Source organism: Phascolarctos cinereus, unplaced genomic scaffold (assembly GCF_003287225.1).
Source record: "Phascolarctos cinereus isolate Bilbo 61053 unplaced genomic scaffold, phaCin_HiC Scaffold_4;HRSCAF=312, whole genome shotgun sequence".
Lineage (NCBI taxonomy): Eukaryota > Metazoa > Chordata > Mammalia > Diprotodontia > Phascolarctidae > Phascolarctos > Phascolarctos cinereus.
In genome coordinates this window covers 652,409,613-652,433,714 of record NW_027555847.1, presented here as the reverse complement: position 1 = coordinate 652,433,714, position 24,102 = coordinate 652,409,613, and the positions used below count along the sequence as shown (strand labels likewise).

At 40.8% G+C, this 24,102-nt stretch overlaps 1 protein-coding gene across 1 annotated transcript; it reads left to right on the top strand.

Moving 5' to 3' along the window:
• The first annotated feature begins 3,112 nt into the window (after positions 1-3,112).
• LOC110214389 (uncharacterized) lies at positions 3,113-23,155 on the top strand. The gene is made up of 5 exons (XM_020995285.2): positions 3,113-3,202; positions 7,175-7,259; positions 12,623-12,749; positions 14,693-14,809; positions 18,826-23,155. Exons 2-5 carry the CDS (start codon positions 7,224-7,226, stop codon positions 21,438-21,440), a joined length of 2,895 nt encoding a protein of 964 aa, XP_020850944.1. The 5' UTR covers positions 3,113-3,202; positions 7,175-7,223; the 3' UTR covers positions 21,441-23,155.
• Positions 23,156-24,102: the final 947 nt, after the last annotated feature.

The following is a 24,102-nucleotide window of genomic DNA, read 5'->3' as shown; positions in this document are numbered from 1 at the left end:
GTACTTCTCATATCAATTCCTTACCAGGTAGACCAACCTCCCTTTACTAGCATCCTCTGGAAATCTCAGGGTGAGCATACATCCTATGACCAGATTGACCCATCTCCCCTAAGGTAAGCAAAAGCTCACAGATTTTAATTTTGGGCCTTGGACTTTAGCCTATAGGAATGAGGAAGTCAAACTCTTCCAGATTTTGCTAATAGGGACTACACAATCAAGTCTGAATTTGACTCACAAATATTGATTCTGATTACATATACTGATTAGATAGAATTCTCAATCAATAATTAATCACAGGGCATCACAATAGGCAACTGGGGTTACAGGCTTAAGGAAGCTCAAACTCACATAATGAGGAGGCCAACCAATACACACTGGATTGATCATCAATAAATAACAAATTGAAAATAACATGAAATAAAATGGGGTTCACTTTTACAATTGAAAGACTTAAGAACTCTGGTCAATTCAATGAACAGCCATAATTACAGAGAATTCATGATAAAACATGCTACCTACTTTCCAACAGAGTGGTGAAGAACTCAAGATGGATTTTTTAAAGCATTCATTAATAACTTGGCATCACAAGACCAACAATATGGAAACTAGATATTTTCTCCAATCCTAAGAACTTTTTAAACCTCTCCAAAATAGGAATCATGCATCAAGGAGAAAGTAATTTCAGTTGTCTCCAGGGGCTAGGACACCAAGAACGAAACAAGGTAAAAACAAGATGAATGAACGATAGAGAACAGTTTTTAAAGTTCTTGCTCAGCCTCCCTCTGCCACCACCCACCAAGCTCCTGACAACAGTGCTACGAAATCCTAAGATGGTTTTTTCACCCCAGACACTGCAAAATGACAAAGCTGGCCAAAAAAATTGATAACACTGGAAGGATTGTGGGAAGATAAGCACATTAGTGCATTCTTGATTTAACTGTGAATTGCTACAACTAAAATATCAATATTCTTTGAACCAGAGGTTCTGTTACTAAGCTCAATTCCAAGAAGGCCTCTGAGGATAACAAAGGTCCCATATAGATCAAAACATTTATAACAGTATTTTTCATGATAACAAAAATTGTAGATGCCCATGAAATGAGGAATGGCAAAGAAAATCATGGTACATAAAGATAATGGAAAATCACTTTGCTGTAAGAAACAATAAATGTGATGAATGTAGAGGTGTGGAAGCATATACATGAAGTGATGTACAGTGAAGTAAGCAGATCCAAGGAAAAAAATATACCCAATGTTCACAACAATGTAAATGGAAAGATCCAGAAAGAAACCGAAGTGGATGTCATAAAAGTAAAAGGAACAAGTATGACTCAGCAGATGAGAAAAAACACCCCCACCACCACCTCTGCAGAGATGGGAGGTCTACAATTGTACACTGCACATATTTTCTGACTTCTTTTATGTATTGATAAATCATGCTGATTTTTCTTCTTTTCTTTTTTGCCTTTTTAGATTTTTTTAAAAGTGCTATTTGTTTTAGGGGATGGCTCTATGGGAAGGTGGAGGGATACTAAGGAAAATTATGATAATATAAAAAAAAAAGTTTGGTTGCACAGTGGATAGAGTGCTGGGCCTGGAGTCAGGAAGACTCATCTTCCTGAGTTCAAATTTGGCTTAAGACTCTTATTAGCTGTGTACACTGGGCAAGTCACTTAAATCCTGTTTGCCTCAGTTTCCTCATCTGTAAAATGACCTGGAAAAGGAAATGGAAAGCTACTCCAGGATCTCTGCCAAGAAAACCCCACATGGGGTCAAGGAGAATTAGACAGGACTGGAACAACTCAGCAACAACGAAAATTATGATCATGAAGTACTGGTAACAAAATAGATGCCCATCAAATGGGGAATGGCTAGATAAGGTATAGTTCATGAATATGAAGAAATATTACTCCGCTACAAGACATGACAAGTATGATCAATATGGAGAAGCATGGAAAGAGATACAGGAAATGATGAGCCTAGAAAACCATATAAACAATGGCTCCAACAATATAACTAGAAAAAATGACCAAAAAAAATCAAAAGTGAATGCTATGAAATTACAAAGATAAAGCAAGGTTACAATGAAGAGCTATAAGAAGACATGCCTGACCTCATTTACCTTGTCAGTATACTTTCCAGGGATATACATACACATCGATGATGAGGTTGATGCATGAATTGCCAGAGCTAGCTCAGCATTTGAGAGGCTCAGAAGGAAAGTGTGGGAGAGAAGAGGTATTAGACTGACTACCAAACTGAAGGTCTACAGAGCTCTAGTGCTGACCTCATTGTTGTATATCTGTGAAACCAGGACAGTATAGTGACATGCCAGGAAACTGAATGCTTCCATTTGAATTGTCTTAGGACAGTTCTGAAGATCTCTGGGCAAGATAAGATACCAGACACTGAGGTCCTTTCTGGAGCTGACCTGCCAAGCATTCAAACTCTAATGCAGAGAGTGCAACTCTGATGGACGGGCCATGTTGTCCCAATGCCAAAAGTGTGTTTGCCTAACAGACTATTTTACAGAAAACTCACGCAAGGCAAGTACTCACATGGAGGTCAGAAGAAGAGATACAAGGACACTCTCAAGGTGTCTGTGAAGAACTTTGGAATTGATTGTGAAAGGTAGGAGACACTGGCATAGGACCCACCAGCACAGCGTGCTCACAGCAAAGAAGGTGTGTGGTCTGTGAGCAAAGCAGAATTGCAGCAGCTTCAAAGATCCCTGAGATGGGCAAATTTAGAAACATCTGGCTCCGCATGTTCATGTGGACTATTTGTGTGTGTGGTGGAGCCTTGCAAGCTCGGACTGGTCTGAGCAGGCACAATTGGACACACCGTGCCCTGACCCCGACATACAGATGGCATTTTGGTCTTCAAGAACGAAGGACAGCCATCAACTTCCGGGGAGAGTTCCTCAGGGTTGGGAGGAAGGGAGTGGGGGGCAGGGGACGGAAGTGAAATCTCTTTGGCTTTCAGGCGCTTTCCCCAGAGCCGGCGGGGTCTGAATCCGCTCGCATTTGGACCAGCAAGACGGACGCTCCTGGCTGCCTAGAGAGGAGGAGGAAGGGCTCCCGGGCTGCGCCTCCTACCACAATCCGCTTCCGGTCCCTGGCAGTGCCCTCCCGACCCCTCCTCAACAGTCCTGGGGTCCAGTGTAATCCGCCTTGGACCGGAGACGCTGGGGAAGGCGGAGGTGAGGAGGGAGGGGATCTAAAGGCGCTGGGCTGGGGGAGGGAGCGGGATGGAAGAGGAGGCGTTCTGTGGCGGGATCCGGGGTGGGGGGCACAAGGGGACAAGGGATGTCTCGGGATGCGGGGGGGTGGGGCGGAGGGGGCGAGCACTTAGACCAGCTGGCGTTGGAGAACTTGGAAGGGATGGGGACTCTATGGGGGGGAGAGAAGGGGAGAAGTTGGAAGAGATGGGGACTTTGGGGTGGAGGAAGAAGGGGGAATTTGGAAGAGATGGGGAATCTATGTTGGGAGAAGGGGAGAAGTTGGAAGAGATGGGGACTCTATGGGGGTAGAACGGGAGAAGTTGGAAGAGATGGGGTCTCTGGGAGTGGCGGGATGTAGACAAAAATAAAACCTGGCCATTGTCTTCAGGAGTTCACAGTCTAGGAAGGGGGATTTGACACATATACCTTAATGTAAAATAATAACACTGTCATGTAGCATTTTACAGCTGACAGTATAATAGTAAATAAGTGCATGAGAGATATGGACAGAGTACTATGAGAGAATCGGAGGGAGAAAGAATTAACTGGAGAGATGAGAAGGCTTTTTTGAAAAGATTACATTTGACCTGAGCTTTGAAGAATGGTAAAAAATGGTACAGATGCAGCTAGTATGGGAAGGAAATTTAAAAGGAATGGTATGAGAAATGGCAGGAAAGCAGCCCAGGATGGCACTAACCTTTTTAACAACTATGTTATACTATTTAATCCTGTTAATCTTACGTCTGGTTCATATCCAGAAGTCATAAAATTCTATTGATTATACGATACTTCTTCTGTTATCTTCTTCTTGCCGAAGTTTCTGTGAACTGAGTCTAGTCTCCTATTAACTCAAACTAAAGCTTCTGTCTGACTGGAGCAGATCAGATGGTGTTTGTTGGAGAGTAATAGAAAACAAGGTTGGGTAGATAGGGTGGGATCTATTATTTGGGCTCTGCATCATTAGAGGAGATCACGTCCAAACTGATACTATAACAGACCCCTTTGAGACAGGGAAGGATCAGATAGAGATGGTCTTAGAAGCCAGACAGGGAAATTTGGACTGCATGACTCAAGTGGTGGGGGGGTTTTCTAGGTTTGTGAGTAGGAAAGTGATGTGAGGGAAATAGTGTAATGTAAAAAACAATAACCTGGGAATCAGAAAGCTTATGTAATCTTGGACAGGCCTCAGCTTCCCTGGACTTCAGTTTACTCTTCTATAAAATGAGGGCTCAACCAGATGATTTCTAAGTCTCCTTCTAGTTCAGAAACCTATAATCTTCCTAAAATGTAGGACACATTCAAGGAACAAGCCATCCTTGTTAGCTAGATTATTGGATGAAGGAAAGATATGGCATAAGGTTGGAAAGGTAGGCTGGGACCCAGCCATGGAGGGGTTTGAATACCAGGCTCTGTCACTGGGGAGCAGTTCAGGTTTGTGAACAAGTTAGTGATGTGGTCAGATCTGGTTATTAGGGGGATTGATGTATCAGTCAGCATGTGAAGTTTGGGTTAAAGTGGGTGGGCCAATTGAGGGGACCTTAAAATTCAGAAACTAACGGGCTTTAAAAAAAATTTTTTTTTTAGGCAGTTGGGGCTAAGTGACTTGCCCAGGGTCACACAGCTAGTAAGTGTCAAGTGTTTGGTCTGAGGCTGGACTTGAACTCAGGTCCTCCTGACTCCAGGGCCGGTGCTCTATCCACTGTGCCACCTAGTTTTTTGCCTAGATTCCTCAACCATGCTTTGGAACATATCAGAAGCCTCATGTTGGAACGAGTACCATGTTGGGGGTTAAGTGGCCTGGTTCTAATCCCAGTTCTGTCCTAACTAGCTATATGACCTTGGACAAATCATCTAATCTTGGTATTCATTTTCTTTCTTTGTAAAATGAAGGTGTTAGGTATGATAATCTTTTAAAATCTCTTATAGGCCTAACATAATAATCACTGAATTTCCTTTTTTTTTTTCTGTTTTTAACTTTTATTGACATCCTTTGTTTTTATATTACAGTCATTCCCAAATATATTCCTCTCCCTCTCCTACTTAGAAAACCATGACCTGTAACATAAAAGAAATAAAAAGGGGTTGGGGAGGGGAGAGAAGCAGTTCAACAAAATGGGCAATGCTATCATTATTTTCACGCCTGTAGCCCCCTACCTTGGAAAAGGAGGAAGCTACGTTTTCCCATTTCTTCCCTAGAGCCAAGCCTGGCCACAATACTTATAAAATACTCAGTTCATTTTTTTTATTCTTCCCGTTTACATTGTTGTCATTATTTATATTGTTTTCCTAACTATGCTTACTTTACTCAGCATCAATTCCTATAAAAGCTAGTTCTGATATTCACTATTTCATACTGTGCAGTCATATACCATTACATTCACATGCCACAATTTCTTTATCTGTTCTCCAGTCAATGGGCATGTATTTTGTTTCCAGTTCTTTGCTGCTAGAATAAGTGAATAGTTAACATTTCTATAATGCTTTCTAGTTACAAAATATGTGTATTCCTGTCATATTTTATATTTAAAACCCTATGAGGTAGGTAATACAAATATTATTTTCATTTTATAGATAAGGAACTGAGCCTTAAGGAGAATAAGTAATTCACTCAAAATCACAGGTAGTAAGAGCAGAACCAAAATTTGAACCTAGGTCCTCAAGGGGGAGCTGAGATGATAACAAAGCTGATTAGCTTTTACCTTCCCACTACTATAGAGGATGTCCCCATCCCCCCAGTCCCTCAGGGCACAACCTCGGAGTCATACTACTTTCCTCACCATCTCCCATTCCCCGTATCCAAACTGTTGCCAGGGCCTGTTGGTTTCACCTTTGCAACATCACTTGAATGGGCCTCCTTCTTTCCTTGGGCACTTCACCTTTGCAACATCACTTGAATGGGCCTCCTTCTTTCCTTGGGCACTGCCACCACTATGGCGCAGGCTCTTTTCACCTCACACCTGAATTAGTGCAGTAACCTGCTGGTGGATCTGCTAGCCTCAGGTCTCCACTCTGGTCCTTCCTCCATTCTGCCAATAAACTGGTTTTCCTAAAGTACACGTCCACTCAGCAAACTCCAGGGAATCCCTATTGCCTCCAGGGTTACATTCAGATGTTCTGTTTGGCATTCAAAGCCCTTCACAGCTTAGCCCCCTCTTACTTTCCAGGCTTCTTACACCTTATTACCTGACATATACATTTGCATTCTCTTTGATCCAGTGACCCTGACCTCCTGGTCAGTCTTGCATGAACAAGACACACCATCTTTCAGCTTGGGGTATTTTCTGTAGTGATCCCCTGTGCCTCGAATGCTCCTCCTCCACTCCAACTTCGGACCTCCCTGGCTTCCTCAAGGCTCCAGGAAAAGCCCACCTTCTACAGGAAGCCTTCCCCACCTCCTCTTAATTCTAGTGCCTTCTCTCCATTAATTATTTCCTATTTGTCCTGTATGTAGCTTGTTTTGTAGATATTGTTTGTTGTCTTCCCCTAGATTGTAAGCTCCTTGAGGGCAGGGACTATCTTTTGCCTGTTTTGTATCCCCAGTGCTTAGCACTGTGCTTGGCAGATAGTAAATGTTTGTTGACTAATATAGGAATGTATAAAGTGATAAAAGGAAAAAGCCCACTGACAGCATGAAAACAATTTTGGGTGTGTGTAGGTGTATGTGTGATTATTAGTGTTTCTGCCTGCTTTACTGTCCCAGGAATCTGAACTGCTTTAGTATTTGGCTCCTCCTGATGTGATCGCCTGTGAAGTCTGAGACAGCGCCTCGTACTCCTTAGGATCCCAGAAAATGATAATTAATAGAGAATGAGTAGCTGTTAGAGTATAGGGAAAGGAAGGGCTATACCTTGGTCCCCTCAATTCCTAAAAGAGAGAGGAAGTCCTGGGAGCACACGTGGGGAGCAGCAGACCAGGAATGGTCTCACTTATGGCTCTTTTGTCTTCCTTTAGTTCTCCTCACCCCCTAGGTGTTGCCCTTTCCCTGGAGGAAGACCAGGTGATGACGACTATGCTTCGAATTACAGCCAGGTCCCAGGTGAGCTGTCCTTCCTAAGGTCTTGTCTCTGCTGCCCACATAGGGCTTTGTTTCCTCCCTTAGCTTGGGGCTTCTCTAAGCAGCAAAACCCATTTGTTCCCAGATTATCCACAGGATGAAAAGTACAGAGTATTTCACACGCTGGGGCAGACCCATGGTCAGCCTCAATATTGTATTGTCAGCATTGACCCCAGTGTTGATGATGGGGCTTAATTAAATGTTCTCCCTCAGCTTAAGAATTAGGTAACGGATCTTGTGTGGCATGAACAAGATACTCCCTCTCTTGGCCCAGGGTATTTTCTTAGCTGTCCCTCATGCCTGGAATGCTCTCTCTTCTCAGCTACATAATAGCACCTAGCTCCTTCCTGCCACTTCAGACCTCTCCTCTTTTTTTTTTCACAATTTGTAAAACCTCCCTATCTCATTTCCTACCCCATTTCTTCCAAACCTTCCCTTCTCTCAAACTCAAACATCCCCTGCACACCCCCCAAGGGACATTCTAATTTCTCAAAAAACTGAAGCCATCATCTAGAGTTTTTTCAACTCCAGTCTCACATCTCCATCTGTGCAATAGACATCTCAAATTGGATGCCTCATAGCCATCTTAAACTCAGCATGTCCAATCTGAACTCATTATCCTTCCCTCAAAATTTCCCCCTTCCTAATTTTTCTATTGTTGTCAAAGGTCTGCTATGACCCAGGCTCTCAATCTAAATATCACCCTCAACTCCTACTTCTCACTCATCCCCCCTCCATCCAGTCAGTTGTCACATTCTATTGCTTCTGCTTTCATAACATCTTCCACCCATGCCCCCTTCTCTCCTCTGACACTGACACCACTATGGTACAGGTCCAACTCACCTCACATCTGGACTGTCACAGTAGCCTGCTGGTGGGTCTCCCTGCCTCAAATTTCTCCCTACTCCAGTCTATCCTTCACTCAGCTGTCAAAGTGATCTGCTTTATGCAAGTCATACTTGCACCCTCCCCTAATTCAGTAAATTCCACTGGTACCCTGTTATCAAGATAAAAGATAAAATCGTCTGTTTGGTTTTTAAAACCCTTCATGACCTGTCCCTTTCCTACCTTTCCAATCTTCTCTCACCTTACTCTGTTCCACATACTTTGTGATGCTGGCCTTTTTGCTATTCCTGAAGCAAGATATTCCATCTCCTGATGCCTAGCATTTTCACTTATTGTCCCCCAGGCCTGGAATGTTTCCCCCATCATCTCCTGGCTCCCCTGGCTTCCTTCAGGCCCTAGCTAAAATTCCACTTTCTGTTGGAAGCTTTTCCTGATCTGCCTTAATTCTAGCACCTTCTCTCTGATGATCATTTCCAGTTTATCCTGTATGTAGCTTGTTTGGATGTAGTTTTATGCATCTTGTCTCCTCCATTAGACTGTGAGCTCCTTGTGAGTAGGGACTGTCTTTGGCCTTTCTTTGTATCTTCGGCCCTTAGCACGGTGCCTGGCACAGAGTAGGCACTTAATAAATGCTAGTTGACTGACTCAACTCCCCTCCTCATCCTCCTCACTTCAGATCTTCTCTGTCTTTACCCATCTTCTTTTCCTTCTCTCCTGAGTAAAGTCCGTACTTCTTAGTCTGGCCCCAACTTACCTTTCCAACCTTTTCTCATACAACACTGCCTGAAGAGCACCATGCTCGTGCTAAACTGGCCTACTTAGTGCCTGCCCTGAGCACATTCTGCACTTTCCTGCCTCCAGGCCTTTGCTTACATTGTTCACCTGACCCAGTGTTCTTATCCCCCATCCTTCACATTTGGACAGCCTTCTGTTCCTCCAATGCCCAGGTCATTTGAACTTCTTTCAATGTGACCTTTACAGTTCTATGAAACTTTCCCTGATTCCCTTCAGCTAGAACTGATCTTGTCTTCATTAGATCTCAGCATGCAGTAATTTGATTTTTTTAAATCTGTGTGCCCATCCTCACCTGTACTGTATTGTAAGTTCCATGAGGGCAGAGACAGCCTCTTTATTTTTGTATTTCCTCTAACACAGTGACTCAGCCATAGAAGGAACTTCATATATGTTTGTTCAGGGAATCCCACCTTCTCTTAGTAGCCACTGGTCCTGTCATTCATTAATCTGATCAACTTATTTTTGAATCTACTTATATTTCCTGGCACTGTCACCTTTTGGGGTAATAGTTTCTGTAAGCTTATTATTCCTGGGCAAAGTTTAGCGTCCTTTTATTTCCCCTAAACTTTTTCTTGGATAACTTGGAGGGGGGTGGGGGTGGGGAGTGATGCCTTCGCCTGGGGTTTTAGGATTTGGTGAATAAGTAAGTCTTCCCTTTAAGGTCCTTGTGTTCTAGGTGGTCTTGGTCAAGTAACAACCTCTCTGAGCCTCAGTTTGCTCTACTCTAGAATGAAGGGGCTGGACCAGATGATCCCTAAGACCCTGTCCAGCTCTGACACTCTCTGATCCCTTACCGTGCTTTTATAATTGTCATTCATGTAATCTTTTGACGTTAGCCAGTCTTTAGACCCTGGCCCATTTCTATTTATTGCTCTAGGAAGCAGTATTTTCTATCTTTTCCCCATTCCTCATTATTTGATTTGCCCTTCCCTAAGGAAAGGATAAGGATTTGTCTTTACGGTAATATTTTTGATGATTAACATTTTGGGTTAACATCATTAAGGAGCAATTTACAGTAATTCCTAGACTCCCTTTTCTGAATCATAGTCAATACTTCAGATTAGCCTTTAATCTATATATGTGTATATGTATGTGTGTGATACACACACATACATACATATACATATGCATATATGTAATTTCAATTATTTGTTGGAAATATATTGTCTTGCACTTGCCCATGTTAAAAATGCTCTGCCATCTATCAGCTTGCTTGCACAGTCTATAAGATTTTTACCTTTCTTTCCTGTTGGTAAACCATTTAACAGTCTCCCTTCCCCACCCCAACTTAATCCTATGGTGATTTGATTTCCTTACTATTCCTTAGATATGGACCCTTCCCAAAAGCCTTTCAAAAACTTTATCTTATATATACTGATTTCCCTTTAGCAACATACATATTTGCCTTCTCAGAGTTCTCCAAAATAGGGACATGATTTCCTCCTTGCAAATACCATACTGTTATTTCCCTAATAGTTTATTATGAAATATTCAATGATCCTTTCTTTGTCTGGACATGAGACTTGCCAGTTTCAATTCCCATATTTCTTTTGAGACTTTTTTATGAATGGATGATATTTCAGAGTACTTCCATTTATAATCATAGGACAGAGCTGGAAGAAACTGTAAAGATCATTTTGTCCAACCTTATTTTACAAGGAAGGAAATTGCGGCCCAGAGGGATGAAGTCGATACACACAGGTCTTAGAATCCTGGCTCCAAGTCCAGTGTTCTTTCCGCATTTGAAATCTGTCTGCCAATATATAGAATCTCAGAGCTGGCAGGGACCTCAGAGGGTCTCTAATTGAACCTCCACCTAAACAGGAATGCCCTCTATAACATCTCTTGCATCTGACAGCCACCTAGCCTCTCCTTAAACATCTCCAGTAATGATGAAAACTCTTTCTCTTGAGGTAGCTCGTTCCATTTTTGGATGGCTCTAGTTGATAGGAAGTTTTTTCCTTATATTAAACCAAAATCTATCTCTCTATAATTTCCACTCATCTTTCCTGGTTCTGCTTTCTGGGGTCAGGCAAGTCTAAGCCCTCTTCTATATAATAGCCCTTCAGATATTTAAAGATCTAAAGCATTGTCCTTCCTAAGTCTTCTGTTCTCCAGACAAAACATCCCCAGTTCCTAAGGTTGACCATACTGTTTTGCCCTCTCACCACCTTGGTTCTCTTTCTGTGGACCTAGTCAGGATTTTGTACTCTGACACAGTAACTCTTTATAATTATATGGTTTACATTTTGGCCAGCAAGACACCTTAGTAAGATATGCCACAAAGCTCTGGGAATTTCTCTGTATTTATTTTGTCATTTTGACTGAGAATGTTTTAAGTTTTGAACACCATTTGATTTAGTGCATCCTATCTGCCTGATTTTGGAGACAGTTTAGGAGTAGGAAATCACTCTAATATCCCCTTTTCTTCCCTTTGTCTCTCAGTCATCAAAAGATCCCTCTGATTCTCTAGCCTGCTTCCCCAGTTAAGACTTTGTAGTCTGGGGTCACTATGAGTCAATGATCATCTTTCTACCACCAAGTCTTCTACATGCCATCTATGCAAAGACTCTTGCCTACTGCCAAGTGTGCCATTTCACCTGGTTTATAATGGCGGTTCTTGAATTAGTATTCTCTTACTGTATGTTTCTATTACCTGGCTTGGCCCTATGGATTTGATATCCAGTTTGATGGGACTACCTCTCTGGTCATTTCCATTTAGCTTAAGAATGCAGTGGGCTTTCTTGTAGACCTTTCCAGTGGAACTTCATCAAAGTGAGCCTCATGTTCAGCACTAAACAATAGGTTTTTATCCCATTGTTTAATCTCCACACTTATCAACCACCTTTTTAATATTTTGTGCAAGAAAGCAGTCTGGTAACTTTTTAGTTCAGGTGGAGCCCATATTTCCTGGATATGTTCTGCCTTCTCCCCAAGGTTGTACAGTCTCTGACTAAATGGAAACACTGCCTCCTTGTACCACTATTTCATCTATTCAGTGATACTGAATACATATAATGTACCCCTCACCCTGAGAATCTTCACTAAATAGAAAATTCCATTTTTCCTTCTCTGGTCTTGCTACTAACTTAACCTATATGACTTTAAGCCAGTAACCGTCCCTGGACCTTCATCTATAAAATGAGGGAATTGGACTAAGGACTTTCTAGCTTAAATGACCATATTATTAGACTACAAAATCTAGAGATATAAGGGACCCTTGGTTCAGCTCTTTCACTTTGTAAATGAGGAGGCCTAGAACAGTGAAATGACTCACCTAAGGTCATACCTAGTAGTTAGGAGCAGAGGTGAGATTTGAACCAGGCCCTCTGGTTCCAAATCCAATAATCCAATCCACTAAGTATTTATTAAGTAACTATTGTGTACAAGACACTGTGCCAAGTATTGTGATACGAAGACAAAATAAAAATTCATCCCCGCAAGGAGCTTATTTCCAAAGCACCATTCGGCCTTTATATTAGACCATACTTCCTATAATTCTGTATTTCTCTTATGTTTTCCTTTTACTTGCCTATAAAGTCCCTAGCCATTTCTCAACTTCCCCCATCCCCCTGTGCGATCATGTCCCCTCATTTACCTCCTCCTTACCTCCTCTCCCCAGTCACATATGCACAGATAGAATTTATTAATCCAGGGCACAACTGTGGGATTGTCCCTTGGGCAGCAATTACATATTGTTTCAGGAGTTGATGACCTTTGAAGATGTAGCTGTGTATTTTACAAAGAAGGAATGGAAGCAGCTGACCCCTGATCAGAGGCATCTCTACAGAGATGTGATGCTGGAGAATTATGGGAATATGGTTTCTCTAGGTAAGACTTGTTGCCCCCACCATAAGTAAAAATCCCATAGAGCAGGAACTTTTAGCCTGGGATTTGTGAACTTTCTAAAGAATATTCTGATAACTATTAAATATAATTAGTTATCTCTGCAAGTTTTTTGTGCTTTTAAAAACATTCTGAAAAGGGGTTCATAGGCTCCACTGGACTGCCAGAGGGGTTCATGACCCAAAAAAGGTTAAGGGTACATGCCCAGAAGCCTCTTGGCCTTGACTTATGTGACCTCTGGAAAGCCTGGCTTGGTTGTACCTTGAGAATTGGACCTTTGTCATCCGTTTTGGGCCCAGAGATAGCCTGTTTTTGCTTTCTGTCTTTAAAAGACAGAGCTGTTCTCTACAAAGGAAGAAATAGACAGCTTTCTTGGGCTTTCCCAGACACAACCGCTTTTTCTGTTGTTACACTCCTTATTAGACGTTGCCTTAGTCCTTACAGCTTCTTCCTTTATTTGTGTAACTGTGGCCCTTCTGTGACTGGGAGCTTTCCAACCTCAAGCAGGAGGAAAACAAATGAACTCACTGTTCTTCTGTGCCTAGATTGCTCCTTTCCTAATGGCATATTCTTACCCCAATCTCTGGGAACACATTTACTTAACAGACGCCTCCCACCTTCCCCCTTATTTCCCATAAATCAAGAGGCTGGTGCCAGGAGTCAGCTCTTAAATCTTGAACTCTTACTCCCGTACAATATTACCAGTTATTGACAATGGAGTATGACTATGTTGGGTTGGCCCTCTTGAACATACCTGAATATACTTAAGCCTTTTTCATTATCAAATGAAAGGCTCTGTCTCCTGAAATAGGAATTTCAGACCTAAGAGGTGGATATTTTGGGGGAAGGCCTTGCTGTTTTACCCCTAAATCTCTATACCAGATCTGAAAGGTATGTACTGGTAATCATGCTTCAGTTTTTTGGTGGTTTGGGTTATAAGGAGCAGGGAAGGGTTGGGGTTTTTTTGACAAGAGATAGTAATATATCAAATCACAGTCCACTGTAACATAATTTAGTTATAAATAGATAACTATTATAGCAAGGGGCACCCATACCAAATGAAGCTTCCTATCTTAGCTCACAAGAAACTTCAGCCTAGGTTGGGTGCTTCTGGATTTGTGGCCAGATGAGGCTTTGCCAGGATTGGATCTTCGGCTCAGACCCTAACCTTAAATGTTCCCTTGGGAAAGAAGAGATCTAGGACTGTAGGTTCTAGATGAGTCAAAGTTCTGTCCTGAGAAAACAAATGAACAGGATGGGATCTAGGCCCAGGGAGAAGTTAGAGGTTTCAGATAATTATTCTTTATCTTTTTATGTCTGTGTCCCATTTTCCCAATTAGGCTATAATTTTCTTGAGGGCAAGGACCATACCTTTTACATAGTTGCATTAACTTTTCACAATTTCTAAGAGTTGGAAGGAACCTCAGAGTGTCTAATCCAGCCAGCCTTGAACAAGAGAGATAAAGACTGGGCCTATGATTTCATTGGTATGAGGAGCTTCCAAGGTGAGGAAACTCCCTTTAACAGAGCAAGTCCATACCTTCTCTGCAACTTACAGTCTTGAAAAGTTGCCTAGACCACCAAGAAATTAAGTGACTTGTCCAGGGTCACACAGCTAGAGGTAATATTGGAACACAAATCTGGCTTCTAGCTCTCTATCTACTGTGTCATGTACCACTCAGCCAAATAAGAATCTTCTCTCAAACATTCTTTATAACGGTCATCCAGCATCTGCTTAAAGACCTCTAGTGACACGGGACCCACTAACTCCCAAGATCGCTCTCATTCATTGTCATTTGAGTTTGATGATTACCAGTGGTTTTTGCATCTTCGGAATCCTGGAGAGAAACTGGTTTAGTCTGATCCCTGGCATTGCTTTGAATTTTTCAGCACAAAGCTACACATTCTATTTTCTTTCCTACAAGCAGGAGTTCCAGTCCACAAACCTGATGTGATCTCTCAGCTGGAACATGGGGAAGAGCCATGGGTCCTGAATCTGCAGGAAGCCGGTGAAAGAGAGGAGATCCCGAGATACTTCAGCATAGGTGAGGGAAGAGGGCATGAGTCAGTAGGAGTTGTCATTTTTTTAAAAATGAAAACTTTGTTCTGCACAGGATACACTGTTTGAAGAAGGCTCCATAATGAGAAGGGGACTGTGAATGGAAGTTTATCTGAGAAGCAGTCCCAAGGAAAGGCAGCAGAGAATATAAGTTATTCTGTGGGAAGGAACAATTGAAAAGATCCAGAACATCCTGGGGGAGGAATTTTTACCACACAATGAGTCATAGAAACATAGAATCTCAAATTTGAAAGGGACCTTAAAGGTCGTGTCATAAACCGTGACCCTCTCTAATTCAGCCAGATGACTAGGTCATGAAGTACCTATCATGAATCTTCTCCTCTGATGTGCCCAGATGATTATCTTAGCCTCTGCTTGGACATCTCCAGGGATGGTGAGCTCACTGTCTCTCTTGATGAAAAGAAGAACCAGCTTCAAGTATTTAAATGGTCAACATGTAGAAAAGAGGTTAGTTTGTTCAATTTAGTCCTAGAGGGCAGAAGAAGGAGTAGGTGGAAGGTGCAAGGAGGTAGATCTCAGCCAAATGTAAGGAAAAAACTTCCTGACACAGCAGTCTTAAACTGGAATAAACTAGCTGTGGAGTCTTCATTAGAGGTCCTCAAATAAAATCTCAGGGGTGGGAAACTTGCGACCGCGAGGCCACATATGGCCCTCCAGGTCCTCAAGTGTGGACCTTTGACTGAACAAAGGATTTGTTCTGTGAAGTTTGGATTCTGTCAAAGGGCCACACTTGAGGACCGAGAGGGCCACATGTGGCCTTGAGGCTGCAGGTTCCCCACCCCTGGTCTAGATGACTTTTTCAAGAATGTTGTAAAAGGCATCCCTTTTTTTATTTTTAATTTAAATTTTTTTTAGTCAGTTAACAAGCCTTTTAAAAGTATTTATTATGTGCCAGGTATGACATTTAAGAAGTTTGAGACATAATTTCTAGATAACAATTTCTCATATAATTTCAATAATTTCATAATTTCTCCTTTACTTACAACTCTGTAGTGAAAATCTTACCCATACTAATCTTTGATTCAGTTTCAATGGATATAGAAATGTGCAATTTGAATTACATTCACACTCAATGCAAGTGTCAAGTAATCATAATAGATGAGGTTTGTTTTTTTCACACAAAGGTTCAAAGCATCTTGTCAGCTCATAAAAACAGTTACTAAGTATGCCTCATTTTATGGTGTTTAATAAAAAAGTGCTGCTCTTGAAAATAAAAGTCAAGGAATGGCCTGATCAAAACAATTTCAGCACACACAACATGCAGAATTAACACTTCTCATTACAAAGATGCCAAGAATGCTTGTGGGGGACAAAACACTGCACAGTAGCATCTATGGTTATTTCAAACATGGACATGAATACTTAGCATGGATAGACCTTTGTCAAGGGAAACCAAGGCAAAGTTTGCTGCTCACTCTTTATAAAGGACCACTGCTTCTCCCCACTATCCATGACTCCTAGAAATAAACTGTGCCTCAAATATTCCTTGTTTAAAATCACATTTTTTACAGAGCTATTTAGTACCTGACACAGAAAAACAATCACAATTTGAGAATCATTTAACATGAAATTATACAGTTAAAATTTGCATTAACACAAATCCACATTAGTCATAACACAGAGAGCAAAGGACAAAGCAAAAACAAGAAAACTACATTGGCTGTTGTATACAGCTGGACATAGTTGTGTCTTGTATACTAAAAGTCTTTTACAAAGTGGTCATCTCAGATCTATAGAAGACCACTCTCCATTCAATGTTGTCACCCCACAAGTTAGGCTGCTGCGCATCTGCTCCTGTTTTCTCCATGTCCTCCTGTAATATGGCTGGTAACTGTTCTGGTGATTTGTTCTTTAGATGTATCTTGGCTAAGTCTGCCAACAAATACTTTTTTAGAGGACTCATTTCTCTTTAAAGCTTTAGCCCTTTTGGGGTCTATCAACTTGCCACCCAGCTTGTGCTCTTTAAATTCCAAGACCTTATTGGCACTGGCAGCATCTTTGAAAAGCACAAATCCGAATCCCCTCGATTTCCCTTTGGAATCTGTTTTAATTATGCAGTCTACAACCTCTCCAAAACGAGACAGGTATTCAGTGAGATCTTTCCTGCTCATATCCCAGTTTAGCCCGCCAATAAACATTTTACTGTCATCCTGCTGGTTCTTGCTAGCGTTGATTTTGGAGCCTTCGAAGAACTCTGAGTAGCGGTACTTGTTCCCATTTTCCATGGTGGTGCGGCTGTCGGCAGGGGCAGGAGGTGTACAGAAGGAGTAGCAGCTGCCAGGTTGTATTGAGCTTGTAAAAGGCATTCCTGTTCAGATAGGATGGGACTCAAAGGAAGGAGGAAAAGAAAGAAGGAAATAAACACTTATTAAGCACTTACTATGTACCTAGCACTGTGAATACAAATAAAAGTTAAAAGGAAAACAGTCCCTGTCCTCAAAGAGCTTACTTTCTAACGGGAGAAGACCACACACAAAAAGGAACTAAAAAGCAAGGTGAAGAGGGAGGTACCCATAGAGGGATGACTTTGAAGTCCAGAACAGAGCAGGGAGGGGAATGAAGGCTTGCTGGTCACAGTCCTTCCACAAAATGGAGGTTCTAGGAGGAACTCATCAATGGAAGAAGTGGGGTGGGCCTCAGAGGGATATAGCAGATTGAGTAGGCCTCCGGTGTGGTAGGTTATTACTGGGTGAAAAGGCCTCAGACACTGCAGAGAAGTTCCAGGATGTTCCACCAGTAGAGGGAAGTAAAGAGGAAGAAAGTCAGGAACATGGCTGGGAGGGGAATGGCCTCTTCAGTCCCTTCCATTTCTCACATTGGTTCATTCTGTAATTTCCCAAGGCCATCTCTAACATTTTTGGGACTACTTTAATCATTAGGAACTTCTTACTCATATTAAGATAATGTCTGCATCTAAGACTTGATCTTTTAGGGCACTCAAGATAGGCGGGGGAGAGAAAGAAAGAGCATACTGGCAATGGTTGAACAGATAGCTAGAGACAGGTTGCAAGATATAAGACTTGCATTGAGCAGGAATTATAATCTTTTATAGCTGAGTAAACTGGGGTAGAGATTAAATTACTTTCCTGTAGTCACACAACTAGCAAGTCCCCTAGGCAGGATCTGAACCCAAGTCTTCTAATTCCAAGACCAGTGTTCTTTCCACTTTACTGTTATGTCTTTTAGGTGATGAGTGCCATGGAGCCAGGCAGAGGAACCTTCTTTTTTTCTTGTCTCTTTAGGTTCATTTTCCTGTTTACCACACAGCCTGCCACAACCATCAACTTTTCAACTCCTCGATTTATCACCCCTCTGACCCTGCTTCTCACACTTCATACCAACTCGTCTCTTTTTAACCCAGTTTGGTCTCCCACTATTGCTAGCTCATTGTCTCAGCTCCCTGTTCATTTCCACCTCTTCTGCTCAGCCTGTTCCCCTGGTCAAACTCCACCCTCCCTGTAGTTGGCTACTGAAAAGTACAGTGTAGCAACACTGTTGTTGACGAATGGATTCACTAGCTGATGCACAAGCTCCTCCTTCTAGAATGTTAGAAAACTGGTAGGATCAATGAGCAAGTTAATTCTCCTTTCCAATGCCGAACAGCTTGAAAGGCCTTTTTCTTTGAGACCAGCTTTTAAATAACTCTCTCCATGGTTAGCTTTCTTGCAGGGAGAGAAAAGAAACTTAGAGAATGGCGAATTACAAAGTAGCACTTAAAATAGCTTTCCTAGCTTAGGCTGGCATTATCCTCTGGGTGGGCCACTTTCCACTATTTATTCTCTTCCCTCCTTATCTAACCTGAGGTTCTTATGCCTTTCATCTATTCTCTCAAAATTGACAGTCAGTTTTGAGAACTATCAAAGCTTATGTATTTCAATTAAATTACTATGGGGGCAGGGGGAAAGCTCATTACTAAAATTATTTTCCTTTTCCTCAGCTTATAGAACAAGTGACCTTTGAATTTGCCTTTTATTTTTTCAGATTGTGAGAGCCAGAGTGAGAGCAAGCAGTCATGTGAAAAAGGCATTCCAAAACAGATAAAATCACATGGAGCACCATTGGCAGTGCCCTTAAATAACGTAACTCAGGAATCTAGTTTTGGAGAGGCTGGTGGATCTGAGGGAATTTTAAAGGGAAATCAAGGAAACTCCACAGTGGTGATTTTGAAGAAGTACTGTTACCAAGAGAGAGGTTTCAGTAAATTGACTGTGACCCCAAAGAAAAATGCAATAGGAGGGAATGCTCAAGAGCTGAATAAACATAGGAGAGATATAAGTTTGAATTCAAACTCTGTTTCTCACCCAAGACATACTGTAAGAGAGAAGACCCATAAATGTGACACATGTGGCAAAAGCTTCCAATATAATTCAGATCTTAATCTACACCAGAGAATTCACACTGGAGAGAAACCCCACAGATGCTGTGAATGTGGGAAAAATTTTAGTCGGAGCTCACACCTTAGGGAACATCAGAGAATTCATACTGGAGAGAAACCCTATAAGTGTAACAAGTGTTTGAAAGCTTTTAGTTGTAGCTCCCACCTTATTCGACATCAGTTAATTCATATCAGAGAAAAACCCTATAAGTGTGATGAATGTGGAAAAGCCTTTAGTCTGAATTCACGACTTAGTCTACATCAGAGAACTCACACTGGAGAGAAGCCATTTAAATGTAATCAGTGTGGGAAAGGCTTCATTCAGAGCTCACAGCTTATTCAACATCAGAGAATTCATACTGGAGAGAAACCCTATGGGTGTGATGAATGTGGAAGAGCTTTTAGTCAAAGCTCACACCTTATTCAGCATCAGAGAATTCATACAGGAGAGAAACCTTATGCATGTGAAGAATGTGGGAAGACCTTTAGTCAGAGCTCACAACTTAAACTGCATCAGAGAATTCACACTGGAGAGAAACCTCACAAATGTAATGAGTGTGGGAAATCTTTTAGTCAGACTTCATTACTTATTCGACATCAGAGAATTCACACTGGAGAAAAACCTTATGAATGTCATGAATGTGGGAAAGCCTTTCGCCAGAGTTCAACCCTTGTTCAACATCGTATAATTCATACTGGAATAAAACCCTATAAATGTAATAAATGTGGCAAAGCTTTTGGTCGAAGTGCATACCTTATTGAACATCAAAAAACTCATCCTGGAGAGAAATCTCATCAAAATGATGACTATAGGGTTATCTTAGATAGTTCAAACCTTATTGATAAGAGAATCCAAACTGAAAAGTCCCCCAAAATTAATGAATGTGGGAAAGCCAATAGTGAGGGCTCATTACCTATTCAACCCCAGAAAGTTCATACTGGAGAGAAACCTTATAAATGTAATGAATGTGGGAAAAGCTTCAGTTGGTATACGTATTTTGTGAAACACCAAAGAAATCATATTGGGGGAAAATCTCAATATAATAAGCATGAGAATGCTTCAAATATTTCAAGCCTTACTGAATACCAAAGAATTAATACTGTGGATAAACCCCATAGATGTAATGAATGTGGGAAAAGCTTTGGTCAAAGCTCATTACTTATTCGGCATCAGAGAATGCACACTGGAGAAAAGCCCTATGAATGTCATGAATGTGGGAAAGCCTTCAGTCAGAGATCAACTCTTGTGCAGCATCAGATAATTCATACTGGAGTAAAACCCTACAAGTGTCTTGAGTGTGAGAAAGCCTTCAGTAGGAGGGCATACCTTATTGAACATCAAAAATCTCATATTGGGGGGAATTCATATCAATATACTGATTATGCTAATACTTTAAATAGTTCAAGTCATAGCGAAGATCAGATAATTCATACTGAAAAGAAACATAAATGCAATGAATGTGGTAAAGGTTTCAGTGAGAACTCATTACTTAATCAGCATCAAAGTGTTCGTACTGGAGTGAAACCCTACAAATGTGATGAATGTGGAAAAGCCTTTACTTGGAGTTCACATCTTATTTTACACCAGAGAATTCATACTGGAGAGAAGCCCTATGAATGTCATGAATGTGGGAAAGCCTTCAGTCAGAGTTCTTTTCTTATTAGACACCAAAGAATTCACACTGGAGTGAGACCATACAAATGTAATGAATGTGGCAAAGCTTTCAGTCAGAGTTCAACACTTTTTCAACATCAGATTATTCATACTGGAGTGAAACCCTACAAATGTAATGAATGTGGTAAAGCTTTCAGTAGAAGTGCATACCTTACTGAACATCAAAGATCTCATATTGAGGAGAAATCCTATCAATATGATAGTAGGAATGCCTTAGATAAGTCAAGATTTGCTGAAAATCATAACATTCATACTGGAGAGAAATCTCATGAATGTCATGAATGTGGAAAAGCCTTTACTCATAGCTCAAGCCTTATTCAACATCAGAGAGTTCATAGTGGACAGAGACCCTATAAATGTAATGAATGTGGGAAAGCCTTTAGTCGGAGTTCAACCCTCATTCACCATCAGATAATTCATACTGGGGAGAAATTCTATGAATGTAATGAGTGTGGTAAAGGTTTCAGTAATAGTTCAAATTTGAGAAGACATCAGAGAATTCACTCTAGGATAGGAAAAACACTTCAGCACTTTACAGCCAAATAGCATCTCAGGACAGTAGGGTAGTGATCAGTTTGAAGTATACAGAACAAATTATTTGTGGCAATCTAGGTATTTTTAATAAATCTGCAAAGAGATAACTGCAAACATTTTCCATTTAACCAAGGTTCTAAGGTTTTGCATCAGTTCCCCAGCACCCTGTCTCTGTTCTAACCAAACTAATCCTGTTTCCTCTGGACAAGCAGGATTTGCTTATTCTCACATTCCAACCTTTTTTTTTTTTTAATCTCTCTTCTTGGAATATCAGTTCATGTGCATCACCTTCAAAATATGAGCTCTTTCAGAAAGCTGCCTTATGGCTAAATTCAAGTCACATTTATTTTTCATACTGTACTATGTCTCCTCAGTGTGTTTTCAGATTGTAGTTGTTTTTCGTTTATATTGGTTTTTAATTTTTTTCAAGGCACTTAATGATCTGTTTTGTCTTCTCAACTGAACTTTCAACTACTTAAATATAAAGACTGTGTTTTCTAATTCTTTGATATGCAACCAAAGCTTGAATTGTGCTCTGCATGTAACAGGAAGAATTATAGAATTTTAGTACCAGAAGGGACCTTGGAGATCTAGTCAAAACTTCAAATTACACATGAGGAAACAAGCCCAGAGAGATTAAGTGATTTGCCCAAGGTCTCACAGCTAGCAAATGACAAAGCAAGTTTCAGGGGCAGCTAGGTGGTGCAGTGGATAGAGCACTGGCCCTGGAGTCAGGAGGATCCGAGTTCAAATCCGGCCTCAGACACGTAATACTCACTAGCTGTGTGACCCTGGGCAAGTCACTTAACCCCAATTGCCTAGCCAAAAAAGCAAAAACAAAACCAAAGCAAGTCTCAGACTCAGGTTTTCCAACTCCCAATCAACAGAACCATAGACTGTCAGAGCAGGAAGAAACATTAGAGATGACCTAATCCAATTCTCTCATTTTCAGATGAGGAAATTGAGGTCCGAAAAGGTTAAAGAACTGTCCTTGGTTGTATAGCTTGGACATAGTAGAACTGAAGTTAGAAACTGTACCTCTCAAATGCTAGTTCAGTGTTATGGAGACAGTGTGGTACAATAGAAATAGAACTGGATTAAGCATCAGATGCGTTTGAATCCTGCCTCTAGTACTAGCCTGTGGGCTCTTGAATAAGTAATTTAAAACTCTAGGCCTCAGTTCCACATCCATAAAATGAGAAGATTGGTTTTTCCAACAAAAGGATTTGTTCTGTGAAGTTTGGATTTAATCAAAGGGCCTGAGGACCTAGAGGGCCATATGTGGCCTTGAGGCTGCAGGTTCCCCACCCCTGCTCTAGATGATCTGGCATCTAGCCAAGAGTCAAGCATCCGTCTGAACTGGTAAAATCTATAGTAAATCTCCCAGCATGATCAGGAAATGAGAAATCTTGAATAAGTGAAGGTTCCAAATAACTGCTAACATTTTAACTGTTTTTAGTGGAAGTGTTTTCAAAGTATACTGTTAAATCTATTTCACTGTCTTGACAAACTATGTAAGACATAATTTAACCTTTTTTTTTTAATGACAAGTATATTTTTATGGATATAATTTTGAATGGTGTGGGTATAGATTTTCCTGAATATAGTGTGAGACATAGGGCTAAGAGATAGCCTGTAACTTGCTTTCTTGGAAAAGTCTCATGTCAGCTTACATTTTTATCATTTTCCTCTCAGAGAAATAAAATGTGTATTATCTCTAAGCACAACATGGCTTTTTCCCTTTCAAAATTACTAGTAATTCTTGAGTCCAAGGCAGTCTTCTCAGCTTCCAGAAAAACCTATTGTTAGTTACCTTTGACTTCTTAACTGCTTAAAACAAATATTTATTGTCATATCACTAACGCAATTTACTTCACTCTACTTCCTTGTCAATTTCAGTTTCCTTTTGCATTAAATATTTTGATGGAGTGCCCAGGAAGAGAATACCTTATTATTTTAAGAACACAAGAGCCTTACTTCAAATCTAACAAATTCTTCATTGTCTATAATGGCACTTCTACAAATATAATACTAGACCATAATTTTCTACAACATTCAAACATTTACTTTCTGTGTGAGGAGCAATATGCTAGGCACTAATGGACATAGAAGGTTTAGATTTCTGCCCTTTCACAAAACCCCAGGTAGTAGTCCTGTACTAGTTAATTTCTTTCCTTGCTTAGCAAATACTAACAATTTCCTCATCTGTAAATCAGGAGCTGGATGACACCTCTAAGGTCTCTCCCAGTTCTGATGTTTTCTAAAATCTAAAGTCCTTTCCTGTCATTATATATTTTCATTGCCATAGCTCCATAAATCTGTTTATGGTCCTCTTGCTAATGATGGGTCTTGGCTTTTACAGGTTTTCACCAGCCACTGAGAGTATACACTTTTTAGTCAATGAACCAACCAGTCAATTACATATTTTTGATCCTACCTTTCTTCAGGGAGGGATCTTGTAAAGGATTAGTGTCAAACAAATAGATGTGTAGGCCACTAAATTGTGTATAAGGATTGCTAAGTATTGACTTAGAAAACTACATATTAACATCTATGTTTTGTTATATTTTTATTTTTTAAAACATTTCTCAATTCCATTTTAATCTAGTTCCAGAGGCACTCGAGACTGTTGAGGGCTTTGTGCAGCAGGTCATGTGTTTTAATATTTCTTATA